At 37.3% G+C, this 22,625-nt stretch overlaps 1 protein-coding gene across 10 annotated transcripts in view; it reads right to left on the bottom strand.

The window, feature by feature from the left end:
* Positions 1 to 22,625, bottom strand: part of CUNH1orf112 (chromosome unknown C1orf112 homolog) — a 66,038-nt gene that overhangs the window by 23,398 nt on the left and 20,015 nt on the right. For 5 of the 10 annotated variants that reach the window (XR_004434305.1, XR_004434304.1, XM_033199600.1 and 2 more), the window contains 9 exons: positions 15,156 to 15,236; positions 13,537 to 13,601; positions 10,497 to 10,571; positions 9,620 to 9,768; positions 8,980 to 9,109; positions 6,862 to 7,048; positions 5,977 to 6,059; positions 5,569 to 5,620; positions 3,813 to 3,902 (listed from right to left, as the gene is read on the bottom strand). Coding sequence is in view for 7 of the 10 variants with exons in the window: in XM_033199600.1 (XP_033055491.1) it covers positions 3,813 to 3,902; positions 5,569 to 5,620; positions 5,977 to 6,059; positions 6,862 to 7,048; positions 8,980 to 9,109; positions 9,620 to 9,768; positions 10,497 to 10,571; positions 13,537 to 13,601; positions 15,156 to 15,236 (912 nt within the window). In the remaining 3 variants the exon portion in view is untranslated. Of the gene's footprint in view, positions 1 to 3,812; positions 3,903 to 5,568; positions 5,621 to 5,976; positions 6,060 to 6,860; positions 7,049 to 8,979; positions 9,110 to 9,619; positions 9,769 to 10,496; positions 10,572 to 13,536; positions 13,602 to 15,155; positions 15,237 to 20,713; positions 21,525 to 22,625 lie in introns of those variants that run through there. The other 5 variants (XM_033199601.1, XR_004434306.1, XM_033199598.1 and 2 more) reach the window with 5 other exon arrangements.

The raw sequence follows: 22,625 nt of genomic DNA, 5'->3' as shown, positions 1-22,625 counted from the left end.
AAATATTTACCTGTCAATACAAGCTAGAAATCATGTGGCTATCTGCTGTGACAAAGGCTACAGCCAGAAAAACAGATCCCTTGATGAGCGAGTGTCTATTATAAAAAGCAGCTTTATTCAGGCCGGGCGCGGTGGCTCAAGCCTGTAATCCCAGCACTTTGGGAGGCCGAGACGGGCGGATCACGAGGTCAGGAGATCGAGACCATCCTGGCTAACACGGTGAAACCCCGTCTCTACTAAAAAAATACAAAATTAGCCGGGCGAGATGGCGGGCGCCTGTAGTCCCAGCTACTCGGGAGGCTGAGGCGAGAGAATGGCGTAAACCCGGGAGGCGGAGCTTGCAGTGAGCTGAGATCTGGCCACTGCACTCCAGCCTGGGCGACAGAGCGAGACTCCGTCTCAAAAAAAAAAAAAAAAAAAAAAAAAAAAAAAGCAGCTTTATTCATAAAAGCAAACTACATCAGGAAAGCCAAGAGAACTGTGCCAACTGGTAAACATCAGTTCTAGTATCACCTTTCTTTATAATAAAGTCCAGTAAGTGAGTGAACTACTTTCCAAAATAGAAACTAAAAATATAATACCCTGGACAACATAAAAGGGTAGGTATTGCCAAAATTTGTTACAGAAAGAGTTCAAGATTCTATTCTGAGGTTGAAAACCCTGGTTTCAACACAATTCTAAAGACTTAAAACTGCTATGACAAAATAGTTCATAAAAGACTAAAGTATAAGGGAATAATACACAGAGAATTATGACTTCCCTTCTTAAAACTGGAAAGAAAAAATACACTTGTGGTTTAAAATATAAATGCAGTAATTTTTACTTTACATTAAAAAGATAGTACAAACTATCAGTGTGCTTAGATAAGGCATATTAAATACTTTCCCCTCAAGTAGGTAACCTCCTTGTATTTTTGCTTTTCTTGATAAAATGGAATACTATTAATAGTTACATACTGAAAGAAATAATGTGATATTCAATAATTACCCCCATATTAAAACAGTAAATGCATTCTAACATCTATTTCTACCAGCATTTTCTTCCAAATTAGTATCATAGACACTTTTGTTTTTTAAAGTATATTATCACCATACTGGGATTAACTATTTTCATTTAGGTTAAGGCTACAGCACTAGTAAAAAAAAATTGGGTTCTTATTTTACTATTTAAAAAGACAATATCTTGTATGCAAATAGCTGAATAATTATTTCAAGTTTCATTGCTCACTTCTCCTTTTTTCTCTAATATGCTTTCAAAGCCTTTGCTTCTCTATTCCCACCACCTTCCACATTCATCCTGTAACACGTACCTCAAATGCCATCAACTGCAACTCCTATGCCTACCTGTTCCCATGCTGCACCTCTTCAGAAATGACTGTCTCAGCTATGAACACCCAACAACATTTGATTTGTGCCTCAGTTTTGGCATTCATCACAAACCAGTCTTTAATATGAGTATCTTTATAAATTTATAGTTTATACTAGATTTTATGTTCCTTGAGATATCATGAGATAGTGCAGTGGTTTCCAAGCTGTAAAGAGAGTCCTGCTATGTTGTCCAGGCTGGACTTGAACTTTGGGCTAAATAAAACGATCCTCCGATCCTCCTGCCTCAGCATCCCAGATCAGCTGTTAGGTGTGAATTTGTGGAAGTTATTTAATTTCCTCGAGCTACTGTTTCTTCATCTGTCAAATGGACACAATATTATCTATCCCACAAGGCTGCTGTAAGGACTAAATGAATTAAGTGCCTGGCCTGGTACAGTCTCAAAAATATTATTTCCCGTCCTCCTTCCTTTAAGAGAAAGGATAATGTCTTAAGGGTAAAAAAAAAAAAAAAAAAAAAAAAAGAGCCAAACAGGAGAGGAGACCTAACATTTGTTAAATGGTCTTTTCATGCCATATGTATATTCTATATCTTATCAAGTTTCTTAACTGCCATATGAGTATTATTATCTATCTCAATTTTATAATTAACTCTCCTAAAGACTCTCAGAATAGGTATTCAGATTCAGGTTTCTTAAGTTTTATCACAATAACTTGTACATAAAGAAACTCTGCATTCGATAACTGAAGATACAAATTAAAAGTAACCCTTCATTTATCTATAATTTATATATCTGATAGCCTCATTTGGAAAAATTTAGAAAATTGAGAGTAAGAGATCTCCAGGCATAGACTCTAATTTATCTAATTTAGAACACTGCTTCTAGACCTCATAGCTAATTCATTCTGAGTTACATTATTTTAAAAGTTAAAATTTTCACAACCACTTTGGGAAAATAATTTTATTCCTGTTGTATAAATAAGAAAATTGAGGTTAAAAGGAAAGTGACGGTTGAGCTCAATGGCTCACACCTCTAATCCCAGCACTTTGGGATGCCAAGGCATGAGGATTGTTTGAATTCAAGTTTGAGACCAGCCTGGGCAACATAACCAGATCCTGTGTCTAAAAAAAAAGGAAAGTGACTTTCTTAAAGTCTTATGACATGTGACCCTTTCCCTCCCAGTCCCACTTCTTCTAAGAGATCTGGAGTAGAAAATTCTTTTGGAAGCAAGCAAGCTTCCTATGCTCTTAGAGGGCTAATAGGTGGGGCTACCTTTAAGAAAAAGAAGGCTAAGAGGTATTGTAGTACCTCTGGTTCCTGACCAACCACTCTAGGGCAGGAACAGACTTGGACTTGGGGCAAAAACCCTAGTCAGAAATAACTCCTAGCATTTACTGAGCACCCTCTTAAACCTAGCACTATGCTGTTTTCCATGTATTCGTTCCAAGTCTTTACAAACTTTTTCAAAATAGTTATACATATCTTCTGTTTTGCAGACAAGGAAAATGAAGTTCAGAAAGGATGACTTGCCCAAGGTCATGGTATGCCAGGATTCAAAGCAAGGACCACAGGGGCTTAAATTCTAATCCCCTTCACTAATCTAGTGGTTCCCAAGCTTAGACCCAAGTCTGACTCACATAGGAACTTAATGGTAGTACCAACAAAAACCAATTATTGAGCCTTACTTCACACCCATGCCTCCATACCCGCCCATCCACAGATTAGAGTCCAGGAACTTACATTTTTAAAGGAGCTCATACAAGAGTTCCGATGTGACCAGTCTGAGGGACTGCACTAGGCCACATAGGTTTATGTAAGTAAAGACCATTAAGAACAAAAATAATATTCTAGCTCTTCAAAATAAAAGGGGCAGGGGATATAGAACCATTTCATTTCATGTATCTCAAATATATATGAAAAATAAGGGGAAAGATCTATTTTAGGAAGATGGAATTAGAATAATTATTATAACTTGAAGCAAGGACTTCAAAATCTATACCCAGCTGAAAGCAATAAACAAAGCAATCAACATGTCAAAAATTTATACTTAGATCACACCAATATTTAAATTTAAAATAAATGGAGGCAAGGCCAGGCAGAGTGGCTCACACCTGCAATCTCAGCACTTTGGAAGGCAGAGATGGATCACTTGAGCCCAGGAGTTTGAGACCAGCCTAGGTAACATAGTGAGACCCAGTCTCTACAAACAATTTTTTAAAAAATTAGCCAGGCGTAGTGGTGTGTGCCTGTAGTCCCAGCTACTCAGGAGGCTGAGGTGGGAGGATTGATTGAGCCTGGTAAGTTGGAGCTGCAGTGAGCTATGGTTGAGCCACCGTACAACCAGCCTGGGTGACAGAGCGAGACTCTGTCTCAAAAAAATAATAAAATAAAATTTTTAAAACGGAAAAAAAAAGGCTATCAAAGGAGTCTGAATCCAACTCTGAGCAGGTTCATAGACAGTGACAAAGATGATATGCTTCCTTGCCTGATGGGGTGGGGCCATGAAGAAAAAGAGACGCTTCAACAGTATTGATAGGTTCATGAGTTGATAACATTCTCCAGGGCATGATTTTATCTGGAAAAAGACATGAGAAAGAGAGGAGAGATTGACTAATTTAGAATCAGAATTTTTACAAGAAGAGAATATGCCAAAATATTAATAGCAGCTCTTTCTAGGGGAAAAGATTGTAGTAATATTGACTTTTAATTTGGGGCTTTTCTTTTTTATCTTCAATGAATCTAAATTTAGAATGAGATTGAAATTTTGACATTATATTTAAAAATAACACTGTAATTTCTATTTGTAATTATCATTTTGATAACTTGGTATGTCAGTCCAAAGACAATTCATGGAACTTTTTAAGATCTAACTACAATAATAGAGAGGTAGATAAAACTCTACAAGACAGAAGCTTCTTTAAAAGACATTATAGGGGCTGAGTGTGGTGGTTCGCAACTATAATCCCAGCACTTTGAGAGGCCAAGGTGGAAGGACTGCTTGAGCCCAGGAGTTTGAGACTAGCCTGGAAAACACAGCAAGAACCCCATATCCACAGAAAGTTTTAAAAATGAGCTGGGTATAGTGGTGCATGCCTGTAGTCCCAGCTACTCAGGAGGATGAGGGAGGAGGACCATTTGCACCCAGAAGTTTGAGGCTGTAGTGAACTATGATTGCACACCACTGCATTCTAGCCTGGGTGACAGAATGAGACCCTGTCTCTAAGAAAAAAACCACCACTAACAAAAAAATGTTATAAACTCAATTTTATCAATTCCTATCATAATATACTATCATTCCATCCTAGAATCAATTTCTATCATAATGAACTAGAAGAAATCCATTCCTACACCATAATGCACTGAGAAGCTTTTATTTAAAGGAAACCTGAGACATAAAACACATAACATAAAAATCACTCTTTATCTGCTTTGTGAAAGATATGTTAAGAATTTAGTAAAGTGGGTAAGTGATAATACAGACTATCAGCCATGGAGACATAGATGTCAGCTGTTCAGGATATTACACACCTCACTGGATCTGATCTACAAAATCCTTTAAAGGTAAACCAAGAAATATAAGATACAATAAGACTAGTAGACAGTAAAAGATGTACGGCCCACATAAGATCTTAAAGGCCAGGGACAAAAATACATAACAAATAGGTCATAATCATCTTATACGGAACACATAAAACACCTCAGAATTTAAAAGCAAAAAATGTTAATGTTAAAAAGATGAAATCATTATTAAATCATTTTCTCTGTGTACCCATTCATAAAACATGACTTCTTTTGCCAAAAGCATCTATCACTGTCAAATTCAAGTTCCTCTCAAATCATCTTGACTTAAAAAAAAAATACAACAAAATCAAGGATCAGCTTGTCTAAGGCATATTAGAGAGACAGAGGAGAGAGACCTCTTGGCCATCAATTATAAATCGCTCTTATTTTCTACTTTGTATTCAATTTTAAATGTAATCTCAACCTAGTCTTTCCTTCCCAGAACAATTACTGAAATTACATAAAATCCTGAGAATATGAGAAAACATCCCTAGTTTCACGTTAACAGTTTTTCAGTACATCCTTCTTATAAGCATCAGCATTAATACAGGACAAAGACTGTCAAAACAATCTTGTTACTATGATATTTCTCCCGCTGATATTCACATTCTTAAAGATTATCATATCCCCAGAGGAACTGCATAGAGAGTGGGTATTTTAGGCCTTGTAATTCTACGCACCAGATGAGCCACTATGGTGACATGGTGTGCACAGAGTTCAGCAGTCCCATATCTGCAATATAAAGAGAAGGCAACTGGGTTTATACAATTACTCAGAAACACAAGGAGATGAACTTGCATAAAGCACTAAATATTCTGATGAGGACATTAAAAACTGCCATTACTTCCATGACCAAATAGTATCACAATATACAAAACTCCCTAAACAGTACTCATCTATTGGCTTGAACCAAAGAAAGAAGAGAACTTGTTTCCTAATTTAATGCTGTAATATGAAATCAAAGCATTTTGGGAATTATTATTAAAGGATTATTGAAACATAGTTTTTCTATAAACTTACAATTATAAAATTATTTACTGTCAGTCACTACTAATAACCAATCCAAAGAAAAAGCAAGTATGTTATACCGAGCAAGGAAGCACCATGCATCCATAGCTAACAAAGAGGTGATCATATTAGCACTAAGTACAGCATTCAGCAGAGCAGCATCCTAATCAAAAACAGAAAAATTTATTTAAATACTAAAATTCACAATAATAGTATTATATTTCTCAAAATAAAACAAGAAAGCACTATCAGAATCCAAATAACAGATCCTCAATGGGGAAGTTCTACTTTCTAGTATCTGAAAGGACACTGCCATTCCCTCAATATTTATTGAGCACCTACTATACATTAAGTACTGTGCTGTGCTATGGAGAGTTCAACCTGGTTTTAAATGTGGTAACTCAATCACGAGGATCCACAAAGATTCTCTAAGCAGCCTGAAATATTCAAAACAACATAAATAACATATATGCTTATACTCTTCTTTCTGCTTTTATTCACATACAATATTTAATAGGTGCTAGATAGTATGTAATATCTGAAATGCTACTGATCCTTAAATTTCAGATATTACAAGTATCAAATTCCTAGAATTTCTTAACCTCTTTTCGAATCAAATTCTATTTTTTGAAAATCTACATTATATCTGAGATCTGTAAGAGCCCTGGTACTACAAGTATTAATTTTTCTTTTGAAACTTACTTAAGTACCACATATTTTTTCCTCTTCTCACATTGTCTTTGCATACCTCCCCACCCAAAATGTTTTCTCAAATATTTTAGCCAAATATTAGATCTATACAATATAGGAATCTAGGATTACCATTTTCTAGGACACAACTAAGTTTCATTCAAAACAAATACACGTTAAGTATTCCCACACTTTCTTCTGTATATGAATCACAATTTCAGTGAAGAGAAAGCAAAAGTGTAACCTTAGCTTAGCACAGTAAGTAATAAGCTTACCAGTTCAGCAAACAGTGAGGGATGAAAGGAAGTAATAAATGTACACAGATGAACACAAACATGCTGATACAATGTGACAGCCACCTCAGCTTTCCCCTTACTCTTTAATCCCTGTAAATGAACAGGTAGAGAGAGTTCACCAGAACACTGCTCAAAACTGTAGAAAATGGCTTTGAGTAGAGATATCCTGCAGAGAAATTGAGAACATTGAACCCAACGTTAATAACATTTACTAATTAGCAAGTATAATAATAATATGTAACACGGAAGGTTGTTTAAACAAAGAAAAATTTCAAGAGGTATATTCAGCAAGTTTCCAACATGTGTGAATATGCACACATAAAAGGAAAATACAGTGTCAAAGAAAATTTTTAATCAGATATTTGTTAATAGTTATTGTGTAGACCTCATATGGTGTGTCAAAAAACATTTTTTAATCAGATATTGTTAATATTGTGTAGACAATATATATTGCTACTTTATAACAGTAGATAGATATAAAATATATAAGCCTATATTAGATGCTAAAAATATTTTAATATTTTAATTTTGTTCAGTATTGCTTAATGGTCAGCATTATAAACATTGATTGTAATAGAGTAGCTGTAAGTAGAAGCATGTAAAAATGAGCTCTGATAAACAGAACACTAGACTATAGGTATATATATAAGGTATATCCTAGCAAATTTTACCTTTAATCATCTTCCTTGCCAACACCATAGTCCACGCTCTAGTTTCTTCCTTCCCGGATTACTCTGTGCTCTAATTTCTCACCTCTTCCTTTATCCCATTCTGTGTACCATGATGAGGTTAGTCTCCCTAAACCTGGCTCTGAGCTTCTATTCTGCTCAAAAACTGAAGCATAATGTTAGAACTTCTCAGCTTTGGAATAAAAGCCTGTCCCATACTGTTGCCATCTTCTACTTTTCCTCCTCATTCTTGTATTCATTTTCAACAAATATTCCTTGCTTCTGTCACACTCCTTATTTATGTCTTCCTTTTACTCGTGCTTTTGTCTTCTTTACGTACTTACAATTTGACAGTTTTGTTTTGTTTTGTTTGGAGCAGGGTCTTGCTCTGTCACCCAGGCTGGAGTGTACTGGCATGACCATGGCTCACTGCAGCTTCAGCCTCCTGGGCTCAAGTGATTCTCCTACCTTAGCCTACTAAGTAACTGGGACCAATGGTGTGTGCCACCTGTCCTGGCTAATTTTTAAATTTTTTCTAGGGATGAGGTCTCACTATGTTGCCCAGGCTGGTCTTCCAACTCCTGGGCTCAAGTGATCTTCCTGCCTCGGCCTCCCAAAATGCTGGGATTACAGGCGTGAGCCACTACACCCTGCCCATAACTTGACTATTTTTAATTTGTTGTTTAAATCCTCTAAGTTTCTTCAACCATTTTAATCTTAAAATGACTCCTCCTTTTCTGCTACTTATTTTGTTTTCCATTTAATATCTAATTTAGCTATTTAAGTTTCAAGTTCCTTGAGGAACTCTGACTTTGTGTAACTCAGTACTAAGATAAACAGTTGGTAAATGATGCAAAAAATGTCCACAAAAATTCTCCTTTAAGGAATTTCTTTGACAGTGAATTTCTCTGACAGGACATAAATGTTATGTACACAGAATGGGATAAAGGAAGAGGTGAAAAATTAGAGCACAGAGTAATCCGGGAAGAAAGAAACTAGAGCGTGGACTATGGTGTTGGCAAGGAAGATGATTAAAGGTAAAATCTGCCAGGATATACCATATATATATATATATATATATACCTATAGTCTAGTGTTCTATTTACCAGAGCTCATTTTTAAATGCTTCTACTTACAGCTACTCTATTACAATCAATGTTTATAATGCTGACCATTAAGCAATACTAAACAAAATTAAAACATTAAAATATTTTTAGCATCTAATAGAGGTTTATATGTTTTATATTTATCTACTGTTATATAGTAGCAATATATATGTGTGTGTGGCACACACATATGAGGTCTACACAATAACTATTAACATAAATATCTGATTAAAAAAAAAACAAAACTTAATTTCAAGACCATTCCAAACAACAGGGCATTCTCAACCATTGATAATGTGACTGGATAAAAACATGTTTGCTACCTGGTTGTAGTTTCTGAGGCCTGGCTGTCTGTGCACCACAGGGTTTGCACTTCCTTAGGCTGAGATGGCAGCTTATCCATGACAACAACCAGAAGAAGACATTGTGGAAACTGTAGTTCACATGGCAGGTCTTACATGTAATAAAAACACATTAATTCAGCAGAAACATGATTAATACGTAAAGGAATTTTTTTTTTTTTTCCAGACAGAGTCTTACTCTGTCACCCAGCCTGGAGTGCAGTGGTGCAATCTCAGCTCACTGCAACCTCCACCTTCTGGGTTCAAGAGATTCTCCTGCCTCAGCCTCCCAAGTAGCTGGGACTATAGGTACATGCCACCACACCCAGCTAATTTTTGTACTTTTAGTAGAGATGGGGTTTCACCATATTGGTCAGGCTAGTCTTGAACTCCTGACCTCAGGTGATCTCCCCGCCTCGGTCTCCCAAAGTGCTGGGATTACAGGCATGATTCACTGTGCCCAGCCAGGTATAATTTTTAAATAAGAAATATGTTTCAAGAAAAGAAACTAAAAGAAACTTAATAAAAATTTCTTAATTGTAAAAAAGAATGGTTAGGGGAAATCACTGTCTCTAACATGTCATAATAGATGATTTAACATTAAATCTGTTTTGAAGCTTACCTAATTTACTATCCAAAACCACCTGCACAAAAGGTTGAAATGTGAGCAGCTGACTGATAAGTGGATCCAATGTCACTAGGAAAGCACCTTCTATTTCCTCTTGGTGTGCTTTAGAAATCCTGGTAGCATAAAGGCTTGGAGGAAACTTGCTGGAAAGGGAGAGAAAAAAACTCATTAATAGCTATCTTATAATTTTAGGTAGAGTAAGTACTATAAACTGATGTTTTAGTAGTAAAAATACATTAAAAACTAAATTTTAAAAAATAAGTGTGCATTTTATAAAACAAAATTCCAAGTACTGAATTGATATCAGAATTGGATCAAGATCTCTAAACCAAACATAGCTATAATTCTATAAAATGAGACGCTGATAATCTTAGAGAAATCTTTGTTGCTTTGAGGCACTGATACCATTTTGACAATGATATCCTTAAAAATACTATAAAAATCTATCTTAAATCAAAAGTGAAAATACATATTGAAAAGATTATTTCTGATAAATTCTAGCTTATTTCTATTAAAAGCTGTTTTTAGGTGGAGCGTGGTGGCTCACGCCTGTCAAATCCCAGCACTTTGGGAGGCTGAGGCATGTGGATTGCCTGAGGTCAGGAGTTCAAGACCAGCCTCGCCAACATGGTGAAACCCCGTCTCTACTAAAAAATACAAAACTTAGCTGGGTGTGGTGGTGCATGCCTGTAATCCCAGCTACTCGGGAGGCTGAGGCATGAGAATCGCTTAAAACTGGAAGGCGGAGATTGCCGTGAGCCAAGACCGTGCCATTGCACTCCAGCCTGGGTGGGAGAGTGAACTCTGTCTCAAAAAAAAAAAACCAACCAACCAACCAAACAAACAAAATGCCGGGCATGGTGACTCACACCTGTAATCCCAGCACTTTGGGAGGCCAAGACCACGCCACTGCACTCCAGCCTGGGCAACAAGAGCGAAACTCCATCTCAAAAAAGAAAAAAAAAAAAGTTGTTTTTAAATAGGCAGAACGCTGAATTTACTATGAATTAATGCTCAGTTTCTCAGAAGCAAGAGCTTTACAAGAAATAAACCATATACTAACACTGAAGAAGAATGGAAAGACTATTTCATGAAAATGTCTCAGTAACTGGGTTTTAAACTAAAGTTCAATCAAAACTTATGTGAACTAAGATATGTATTCTATATTTTTTGCCACATTAACTGTATACTTGACAATACATAAGAAAACTCTGTCTAGCAGAGGATAACAGCATTTTAAAGTATGCACTTAAGATAAACACTTGAGGTTTTTGTAGAGTGATGGAAAAAACACCAATCTGTCAATTAGTTACATGACTTTGGTTCATTCATTTGCCCTTCCTGAGACTCAGTTTCGTCATTTGTGACATTGATTCTGAGTTATTGTGAGGATTAATTATAAGTAAATAAAAGACATATACAAATAAAACATAGTAATGAAGTTCCAGACTTGAATTACATCTACTGAGCATCATTGCAAGAATTTATTTTTTCAAATCTTTTAAAATTAATTTGATAAATGTTTACTAAGTGCCTATGTATACATGCCATGCACTGTTCCACGAGTGAGTGATACAGTAATAAAGAGAATATACAAAGTCACCGTCTTTATAGAGTTTACAATTCTAATGAAAGGGGACAGTTAACAGACAAGTGTACAAGTAAATACATAATATAGCAGAGGTTAATTCAGTGCTGCAGAGAAAAAAAATAAAACAAGGAAAGAAAGACAAGAAGTTCTATTGATGAAAGTCATCTGAGGGTTGAGCAAGGAAGTCACATCATTTGATTTGTGTTTTTTATCACTCATTTTGGCTACTGTGTGGAGAACAAACTAGCGTGAGGCAAAGATATAAACTTTTTTGCAAAATCCAGGCAAGAAAATAATAGTGGGTCAGATCAGATGGTAGCAGTTCAGGTGATGAGAAGTGCATGTACATGCACGTGTGTGCATGCGTGTGTACACTGAAGGTAACACTGACAGAATATGCTAAAGGAGCAAGGTTTTTTGGCCTGATCAATTTGAAGAACGAAGTTGCCACTTAAACTGAAATAAAGAGGTTACAAAAGGAGCAGATTTTATTGGGTGTGAGGATGACATGGGTGGAAATCAAGAGTTCAGTTTGGGACAATTTAGTATAATGTCCTGATTGGTGGTTAGACATTAAAGGAGATATAAATTTAAAGTCTTGAGACTAAATGATAATAGACAGATAACAGGCCTGAGGAGTAAGTGCTGGGACACACTTAACTTAGAAGAGAAACCTGCTAGGGACGCTGAGAAGGAGCAGATGGTAAGACTGGAACCAAGAGAACTAAGAGTTAGACATGTCCTAGAAACCATAAGAACAAAGTGTTCATAAAAGAGGATCAAGTGCTACTGACAGGTTACAGAAGGACTATAATTGACTAGTGGATGCAGTAATGTGGTGGTCACTCATGACCTTAACAAGAACTATTTCGATGAAGTGTTGGTGCAGAAAGCCTGACTGGACTAGATTCAAGAAAAGAGTTGAGACAGGGGTATAGACAACTCTTTCTAGAAATTTTGCTGTAAAGAAAGACAGAGAAACGAGAGGGTATTTGTAGGAGGATGTAGAGTCAAGAGATTTTGTTTTGTATTGTTAAGATGGGAAAAATAACAGCATATTTGTATACTCATGAGAGTGATCCAGTATGGAGGAAAGGCTGATGATGCAAGAGGGAAAGGGAATAATTGCTGGTGCAAGGTCACTGAGCCTGTGAGAGAGGATGAAATCCAATGCCCAATGGAGAGGCCAGTCTTAGGGGCACAGTTCACTTATGGTAGTGAGGGAATGAATATATGGGTCTAGATACACATAGAATAGTAGATGTGTTACAGGAAACATACAGCAGCCCTCTTTTAATTGCTTCCATTTTTCCTCAGTGACACAGGAAGTGAGGTCATTGACAATGAGGAATTGGGAAGATGTTGGAGATACAGGAAGTTTGAGGAAGGAAAGGTGTGAAAAAGCTGTCTGGGACGCTAAATGAATTATGAAGCTGCAACAGGACTGATGATAAATGAACTCATTTTGGCCGGGCGCGGTGGCTCAAGCCTGTAATCCCAGCACTTTGGGAGGCCGAGACGGGCGGATCACAAGGTCAGGAGATCGAGACCATCCTGGCTAATACGGTGAAACCCCGTCTCTACTAAAGAATACAAAAAACTAGCCGGGCGACGAGGCGGGCGCCTGTAGTCCCAGCTACTTGGCAGGCGGAGGCAGGAGAATGGCGTGAACCTGGGAGGCGGAGCTTGCAGTGAGCTGAGATCCGGCCACCGCACTTCAGCCTGGGCGACAGAGCCAGACTCCGTCTCAAAAAAAAAAAAAAAAAAAAAAAAGAACTCATTTTGTGTCAAATTTAGGGCTCTTTGGAGGTAACCATCAATTTTAGAAGTCGCTTAGCCCCCATCTAAATTTTGATACCTTTCTGTAATTCACTTTCTTTTCTGATATGGTTTCAGAAAAAAGACCGTCCTGTAAAGTGAATTACAGAAAGGTATCAAAATTTAAATTTAAATGGGGGCTGACTTAAACTTCATAGAAACAAAATAAAAATAAAGATTAAAAAATGCTAATATAAAATATAAAGGCATATATAAGGTACACGTATATTTGTGTATATATAGATTTATATTTGCCATTAGATTTTATCACCCTACTAATTATCACTCCTGTATAAGGTACTAGTAAAATACAAAGATAAGCATAACTCATGTGGAATGTATCTTTCAAAAGCCTCTATCTCCAATTATTTCAAGCTAGCAGATAAAAATTACTAAAACATTAAGAAAAATTTTTGTTTTATTGTAAAATGGTAGGTACTTAAGCACTGCATGGCACAGATGGCATTGTTATATCTTAATAATCATATGGCATTCTTCTTACCTGTGTATCTGAAGATACAGGTGGTGCAAAGTACAGCAAGAATCAGAGAGGAAAGGAAGAAATTCCTAAAATAAAACAACTCTATTCATTCTTTGCATAAAATGTGTCTTTTTAGTACATATCATCTCACAAAGGAATGCAAAATAAAATAAAATCCTGAATGTGCCACCTTTTAAAAAAAAATTATTTTTCTTTCTTTTCTTTTTTTTTTCTTTTTTTTTTTTTGAGACGTAGTTTCACTCTTGTTGCCCAGGCTGCAGTACAATGGTGTGATCTCGGCTCACTGCAACCTCTGCCTCCCGGATTCAAGCAATTCTCACGCCTCAGCCTCCCAGGTAGCTGGGATTACAGGCGTGCATCACGATACCCGGCTACTTTTGTATTTTTAGTAGAGGAAGGGTTTCACCATGTTGTCCAGGCTGTTCTTGAACTCCTGACCTCAGGTCATCCGCCCGCCTTGGCCTCCCAAAGTGCTGGGATTACAGGCATGAGCCACCACACTTTAAAAACTGTGTCATAATTTTTAAAAAGGCCTGCATATTTGAGAGTCATCAGAATAGTAGTAGTAACTGTCAAACAGAAAAGTTGTCGACCGGGCACGGTGGCTCACACCTGTAATGTCGGCATTTTGGGAGACCAAGGTGGGCAGATCACCTGAGGTCAGGAGTTCGAGACCAGCCTGACCAATATGGTGAAACCCCATCTCTACCAAAAATACAAAAACTAACCAGGTGTGATGGCAGGCGCCTGTAGTCTCAGCTCCTCGGGAGGCTGAGGCACGAGAATCGCTTGAACCTAGGAGGCGGAGGTTGCAGTGAGCCGAGATCATGCCATCACACTCCAGGCCTGGGCAACAGAGTGAGACTTTGTCTCAAAAAAATAAATAAACAGAAAAGTTGTCAAGGCAGATTATTTGCAAAGATGAGCAGAGAATGCTTACAGCAGTCAGTGAACAAAACATTAGTAAAAGATGTTAGTGGTTTTTAAAAAAAACTACTGTCCGTGTTCAATTTGTTTTTGACCTTTTCTTCTGTTTTTGAGGAAAGATAAGGGTTTCCAATTATGATTTATTATAGTCAGAATTCCATGGCTGGTACCCTGGCTACTGATACACTGCCATCCAAATTGGTCTTTCTGGGCAGCTGCCATTTAAGAGTAGTTGGTTGCTTCTTACACTGGGTTCCCTGCAGCTTGCAGGGTTTGTATTCCAGTGGCAAAGACACATTGTGGGAAATGCACCAATGGTATTTGATGGGTAGTAACCCATCTGATATTTGCTTGGTGTGTAGGGAGGCAAAGTTTTCCCTGACTATGCTGCTTGTCTTTTTGAAAAAATCAATTCCATCAGGGGAATCTTTAAAAATTTTCAAATGATCATCAGCTTTTTCCTATATCTTATAATACAATAAAAACTATTTCTTTTACTTTCTAAGACATATAGTCTAACCATAAAAAAGAAATCACATCTGTACTTAAATCCCAGCCTTACTGGTTTCTAGATACGTGACTTGATCAAGTTATATGCTATCTGAGCTTGAGCTTTCTATTCTGTGGAATGGGGATAATTCGTTTTTTGAGAGGACTACAATTAAATAAAGTAACGTATAATAAAGACTTACCTTAGCATAGTGCAAAAGGGAGTTAGCAAAAAAACGACACAATTTGAGTGTTTTCTGAAATAATCTGTAGTCAGCACTATCCTGAACCAAAAAGGGAAATAAGCATAATAAATAAGAATATAAAATTAGTTAAACTTACAAATGAGACAATATTTTCTAAAAAACAAAACCAAAAACAAAACCTCTTAAACATGGTATAAAAATTTTCCAAGAAAATATAACTCCTTTGAATTATTAGGTGCAATGCAAATAACAAATGACAATAGTATTAAATTCTACATTACTGAAAAGAAATCTTAATCCATGATAGCAAAAGAGGTGATCCTTCTTGGTTGATCTGAAAGTGAAAGAAATTTAAATACCTTATTCTTTGTTACATGGGGATAAGTTTAACGGATGATCAAAAGAAAAAGGTCTTACAAATCAAAGAAAGAATGATACATAAAAGAAAACAGGTAAAGACATAAAAACATATTTCTCAAAAAAGACAAAACAAACTGCCAATAAATTCATACTGAAAAATATCCAAATTACAACCTAATTATACATATTTGGGGAACGGGAAAGTTTGAGGGTTGATTAGCAAAGATTAAAAAGACTGAAAATATCCCTGCACTAGTAAGTAAGTAAGGTAACAAGCACTTTCTTTTACCACTGATGGGAGCATAAAATAATACATTATTATAAAAAGCTGAAGTGTTAAAACATCTTAATTGAGTAGCAGTTCAATTTCTGGGAACACAGTCTATAGAAATACTAGCATAGGTATGCAATATGATGTTTTTGGCTGCTTGGCCTATGGAGTAGCCATTCTTTATTCCTTTACTTTCTTCATAAACCTGCTTTCATCTTAACTCTATGGATTCACCTTGAATTCTTTCTTGCACAAGTTCCAGACCTCTTTTGGCATCTGGATCAGGACCCCTTTCAAGTAATAACTTCCTGGCAAACCCCGTAGGTACAATACTGAGGAGACCTCCAGTGCCAAAAAGTAGACTGCAGCACCAATTGGCCAACTTTCGTTAAGTGGTGGGGTACCCAGGTAACGAAGAGGACTGGGTTAGAGCCCTAACTTACAGGAGTTGAGAGTCTCTCCTAAGACAGGGTGGGTTTAAACACCCCTCTTAATAAAAGGAAAGGATACTTGACTGAACTTTGGTTTGCGGCCCAACTTAGGAAAATTAGACTCCTTCCTAAGATTTAGGGCGTTAGAGATCCCCCTCAGTAAAGTCCCTCTGGGCTAAGAACAGGTTTGGCACTACGGGATGCTAACTGCTATTCTCTTTGGATTACTCAGCCTTGCACTATTGCTGACAGCTATGGGTGACAGGATTAGGCATGTACAGAATCATGGGACATGGGGAGCTTTTATCCTCCCCAAAAGGGGAAACTTGAGCTGATGGGACTGCTGAAAAAGGTCCCTTCACTACAGACAAGTGCTGCCTGAACTTGACTCAGTGCCACTGCATTGGAGGGGTCTTTCTCAGGCCTCCCTGAGCTCCTCACCTTCCCAACCCTGCCACAGGCAATGCTTTTCTCCCATTCTCTCCTTTCCTTTTCTTATCTTTTCTGTTACTCAGATCAACTGTCCATTCTTTCATCTTGCCCAGAGACAACATGTTGAAAAATATCCTGAGGAGCTTGACCTTGTAACCACATGGCAGTACTTGCTCTATCTCTACCATCCCAAGAACAGGAATTTAGGGGTTGTTATAATTAGCTCTAAAAATTATCCTGAGCCTTTGCAAGCTCAAAATTGGCTGCTCTGGGCTCCAATGGAAATTGCCTAGTGCTGGAGCTCAGCAGCTAAGGCTTTGCCATTTTACAATAGCTGGTGGCCCAGGTTCAATCTGGCAAAGGCAATGAGTACTTTCTGGTTGACATCTGTGTGACCTTTACCATTTGTTGATTCTCTTCCCCTCCATGAACTGTCTTAAATTTTTCTTTCTCTGAGCACCTGGAAGGTTACTCGCTTCAAAAGCCAGAAATATTGGCACTTTGGCATGGCTAAAGACGGGTAATAACGGATTTAAAAGGACGTTTTTAAAAGTGCCGTGGTTAACTCAGCTTAATTGAAAGCAGATAATCAAGCTTTAACAGCCTGGGACTCCATCGGAAAACAGAGGGGGCACCACAGATCCCTTTTAAGTGAAAACCTCTATTTTCCTCATGGAACCCCAAAATTTAAAATGGATAGATCCCTCTCAAAATCTAAGGCTGTGTTCTGTTTTGTATTGCATTATCTGATGATTTTCACTTTGGGGGTATCAGAAATTACTTCACAGAGCTTTGGTATATAACTAGGTAGGAAATATACTTTTGGTATAACTAATGGCACAAGGGGGATACTCAGATCTTTGCACATTTGGATCAGAAGCATGCTCTTGGCCACCTAGAAGGTATGCGGATGTCCCCATCGTCCCCTCAACCCCCACTGAGATACAACTCCCATGAGTGATGGGCTGATCACAGAATGGACTGATTGGCTTTGGGTTACTTTGCAATGAAATGCATGGTAAAATCACTGGACTGCCTTGTTCCATAGTGTTTCTCTTTTGGGAATCCAGGATCCAGTATACAAATGGGACACTTAATTTTTGGGGATCTGTTTTGCATTCCAACTGTGCCTGCTTATTAGGCTGTAGACACTGCATGCTTTCCTGGCCCTGTTCCTCCAAGGGCTCTACCCTAAACCCAGTAATCCAATTAAGAAACTGGCAAATGAGCCAAGTGTGGTGGCTCACACCTGTAATCCTAGCATTTTGGGAGGCTGAGGCAGGCAGATCACTTGGGGTCAGGAGTTCAAGACCAGCCTGGCCAACATGGCGAAACCCCGTCTCTACTAAAAACACAAAAAATTAGCCAGGCGTGTTGGCTCATGCTTGTAATCCCAGCTACTTGGGAGGCTGAGGCAAGAAAATCATTTGAACCCAGGAAGTGGAGGTTTCAGTGAGCTAAGATCACGCCATTGTACTCCAGCATGGGCAACAGAGCAAGACTCTGTCTCTAAATAAATAAATAAAACTGGCAAATGAAAAATCTTATAACTACTGCATCTCTTCTTACGTGTATTTATATGTATTATGTGTGAAATATAAAAGAGCTTTGATAACTGGCTTAAAAATAATGAACACTTAAATATTTTGTCAGAAAAGTAAAAAGTGGAATGCCTTTTAATTCATGTGACTTAAGTAATTTCTGGGAAATACAGTTTTAGAGATTATTGGTAAAATCAAAATATCTTCAAAATAAAGACATGTGGTTTAAATTAGGAAGGTTAGATATTAGGTTTGCTAAATGCTTTAAGGTCATAAACTGCTTCTTTGACTTTTGAAAACTGTTTAACTTACTTACTTTGGAGCAGATTCTAGGTAAGGCCTGGGGACATGTGGTGTTAGCCATGCCCCCTAGCTATGCTAGAAAGAGTCAGACCTTATCTGCACTTCTGTTCTGTGTCCTAGGCTCCATACCTAGTACATAATTAGAATTCCTTACTTACCAAGGTTTTCCACCCTAAGTAAAAGTTGCTAAGAGTTAACATTGTAATATGTAATTGAAGACTACTGAAGAAACAGTTTTACATTACAGGTATGTAAGGAAAGTGAAATGTGTTGTTGGTAAAAGATTGTAAGAAAGCATGAGAATGTGTATTTTTGACCTAGATTAAAGGGGGATAGGATTGTTTTAAGTTAAATAGGATAACGCTGAAGGTCTGAGCAAGTTGTACATTTGCAAAAAATTAATCTTGTAAAAAAAAAATCTGTGTGAACATATTGGCTAAAGTTAAAGGGATATTATTCAGTTTTTCCATAAATTGAACACTGCAAAAAATCACAACAGGGTTTCCTGAGAGCAATAATCTACTCTTTAACAAAAATTGTAAAGAGTTGTAAACAGTTTATGAGAATCATACCTTATGGTTATACTGATTACAATTAGATTTTATACCGATTAAATTTTATACTGATTAAAATTAGATTTGTCTATACAGTTTTATTAAGAATTGGGGTTAACAATAGGACACTACTGCAAAGGTGAAACTTGGCTTTTTTGGTATAAAAATCATACAGGAAGCACTGTCAAATATAAAATGATGCTTGGCTTTCTTTGGGCTATATTTGTATAAATGTTACTGGCATGTGTTCCAAAATTATGGGAAACAACTATAATTCTGATATAACTTAGTGTTGTTATAATTGTTATATAAAATTGTTATGTGCCACAGAAGTAACCAAAATCCCCAGTCAATTATGGCTTTAACAGAGGCTGCCATAAGGCATTTTGTCATCCACAGACAACTGTCTGGTTTTAATCAAAAGGTAATTTTTAATCAGCTATAGGACTTTGACAGGTGCTTTTCAATGTAGGTTTCCAATAACTTTGGCAATTGTGACATTAAAATAGAGGAAAGAAATTTTGAGGACTCTCATGAAGAGCTGGAGTGTTTGTGGATATCAAATACGGCAAGCGTTAACTACACAGACTGAACTAACAGAAGACTGAAGTAATATTTTTTTTTTTTTTTAAATGTTGCTTATCCTTTGTTTTATTTTTCAGAGTCAAGAAAACTTTTCTTTTGAGCTGCTCTGAGCTTTTCTTTGAGCTGTTTAACAATTGAGTAAAGTATATCACTGTGAATAAAATTTGGAGCCTATTTGTTTCCGATTTCTCCAGAATTTGGAACCTATTTGTGAATATTCTCAACTTATGGCAATATAGTTATTTGCATAAATGCAATACAAATGTTTTCTTTTGCAACAGGACACAACTGGAAAACTGGTTATTTTACCAAGGCTTTGGCTGGAATAGTGTGCTTTCCTTTAAGGAATCAAACTTGACTTATAAAGCCAATAAAGGCCCTTGGGAAAACTTGCCTCATACCTTGTTTATGCCAGGGTTCCTGACCTGTGGTAAGTAAAGAATGTCACTTTCTGACAGGCCCAGGAGCCCCAAGTTATCTTGGGCCCTCAAGAGGAGAGGAATTTATCTAATTCATATTTTAAAGTCTTATCTGAGTTTCCTTATAAAACAGAGTTCCATCAAAGCCAGTTTTTAAAAGCCCATGTGAAAAATCATTATTCTTGCTGTACTTTATACAGATAATCAGGCCAAGTATAAAAAAGCAAATCAGTCTTATCATGATTTGTCTTTAGTAAAAATGGGAGACTAGAGAGAGAAAAAAAAATTATGTTTCAAAAACTATGGTACACTTGTTATTAGGTGTTTTTGAGTGTTTTTCTCATCAGTTGTTTTTGAGTTTTTTTCCTGCAATTTAGACTAACCTGCTTATTTCTGTGAACCAACCAGTGATCTCTGGCTGCTGCTCAGAAGAAACAAGAGGGATAGTAATTGTGAAAATCTGGATGAGTATTCTAATTCTGGGCCGACTGGAATCAGCTTGGTTTCCAACAGTTGCCCAGTTCATGGAAAGTCTTCTTATTTAGTACTTGGGATAATTTTACTTATTTTGCTTTACGGTTGTGGAATATACTGCTGTTGCACTCTGTGTAGGAATACGAAGTAAGCTTACTGAATGTTTTATTAAATTGAACACTTACTAATCTTCCAGATATCACCTTTTTTCGGAACTGAGAGTTACGAATGGCCCTCATGATACTGACACTTTCTGACTGATCTCCTCTCTACCTGGAATATAAGAGACCCCAATAGTTAGGCAGGAATATCATCATCCCTATTCAGCCCGAAGAAATTATAGAAGATATCTATCTGTCCCTCTACAACCCTTAGGATTAAGGGTTCCCTTATAAAAAGGAGGGGGCAAATATGTCAGGGGTGTTTTAATCAGAGGACTCCATCTTGAAAAGGCGCTGGGTAAAATGAGGCCAAGACCTGCTGGACTGCATTTCTAGGAGGTTAGGCATCCTAAGTCACAGGATGAGATGGGAGGTCAACACAAGACACAGGTCACAAAGAACTTGCTGATAAAACAGCATGCTGTAGAGAAGCCGGCCAAAACCCACCAAATCCAACATGTTAACAAAAGTGACTTCTGGTTGTCCTCACTGCTCATTATACACTAATTATAATGCATTAGCATGATAAAAGATACTCCCATCAGTTCCATCACAGTTTACAAATACCCTGGCAACAACCGGAAGTAATCCTATATGATCTACAAAGGGTTTCTAGAAACCCTTAGTTCTGGGAATTCCCCACCACTTTCCCAGAAAGGGAATAATCTACTCCTTGTTTAGCATATAAATCAGGAAATGGCCATAAAAGTGGCCAACCAGGAGACTTTGGGGTTGCTCCGACTATGGAATAACCATTCTTTACTCTTTTAACTTTCTTTTTTTTTCTTTTTGAGACGGAGTCTTGCTCTGTCACCCAGGCTGGAGTGCGGTGGCATGATCTCGGCTCACTGTAACCTCCACCTCCTGGGTTCAAGCGATTCTCCTGTCTCAGCCTCCTGAGTAGCTGGGATTACAGGCGCCCGCCACCGTGCCCACCTAATTTTTGTATTTTTAGTAGAGATGGGGTTTCACCATGTTGGCCAGGCTGGTCTCGAACTCCTGACCTTGTGATCCACCTACCTCAGCCTCCCAAAGTGCTGGGAATACAGGCGTGAGCCACCGTGCCTGGCCTTATTCCTTTACTTTCTTAAGAAACTTCCTTTCACTTTACAAAACAAAACAACTTTTTTAATATAGTGAAAACTGAAATGAACCAAGTATGCAACATGTGGGGAACACCTAAATACGGCTGACCTCTGAACAACATGGGGTCTAGGGGTGCCAACCCCCATGTGGTCTAAAATCCGAGTATAACTTTTGAGTCTCCAAAAACACTAATAGCCTACCACTGACCATAAGCCTTACCAATAAAAACAGCTGATTAACATATTTTGTATGTTATATGTATTAACACTGTCTATTTACAAAATGAATCATCTGTCTGAAATGGCAGGTAATTGCAGTTGCAGACCTCAATTTACAATATGTATTAAGGAATTCTTGGGAGCACTTCCAGCATCACTAGTGGCTCTTCTTATGGGTTTACCATATTGCATTAAAGACGATGAAAAAATATGGAGGCACCTCAAGAGCTATACTTTTTACTGAGAAACACAATTTACTTACTGGAGAGACAAACTGCTCATGTGGGGATGGTTAGTATCACATGGTCTTGCAAAACTTGAGTTCACAGTAACAGCAACAGGAAGTGGCTATGAAATTATTGTATTATATTGAATATATATATTGAAAATAATGGCAAAAACTGCAATTACTTTTGCACAACTACAATATGTACCACAGTTAATTTTATGTAATTATGATTTAATACTGCATCTTTACATTTGTTTACATTTCTCTCAACTGCATGGTACCATGTATGGTCTCTGTGTGCTAAGTTTTGATAAATTTTAACCTTTGATAATAGATTTGTGTTATTTTATTGTAATAAATGACAATTTTTAAAAATCTGCAAAAGTTGACCTGTGCAGTTTGG

This window comes from Trachypithecus francoisi, unplaced genomic scaffold, assembly GCF_009764315.1.
Source record: "Trachypithecus francoisi isolate TF-2019V2 unplaced genomic scaffold, Tfra_2.0 Lachesis_group5, whole genome shotgun sequence".
NCBI lineage: Eukaryota > Metazoa > Chordata > Mammalia > Primates > Cercopithecidae > Trachypithecus > Trachypithecus francoisi.
Note: the sequence above shows the minus strand (reverse complement) of the source record. Positions and strands in the feature narration are given on the sequence as shown.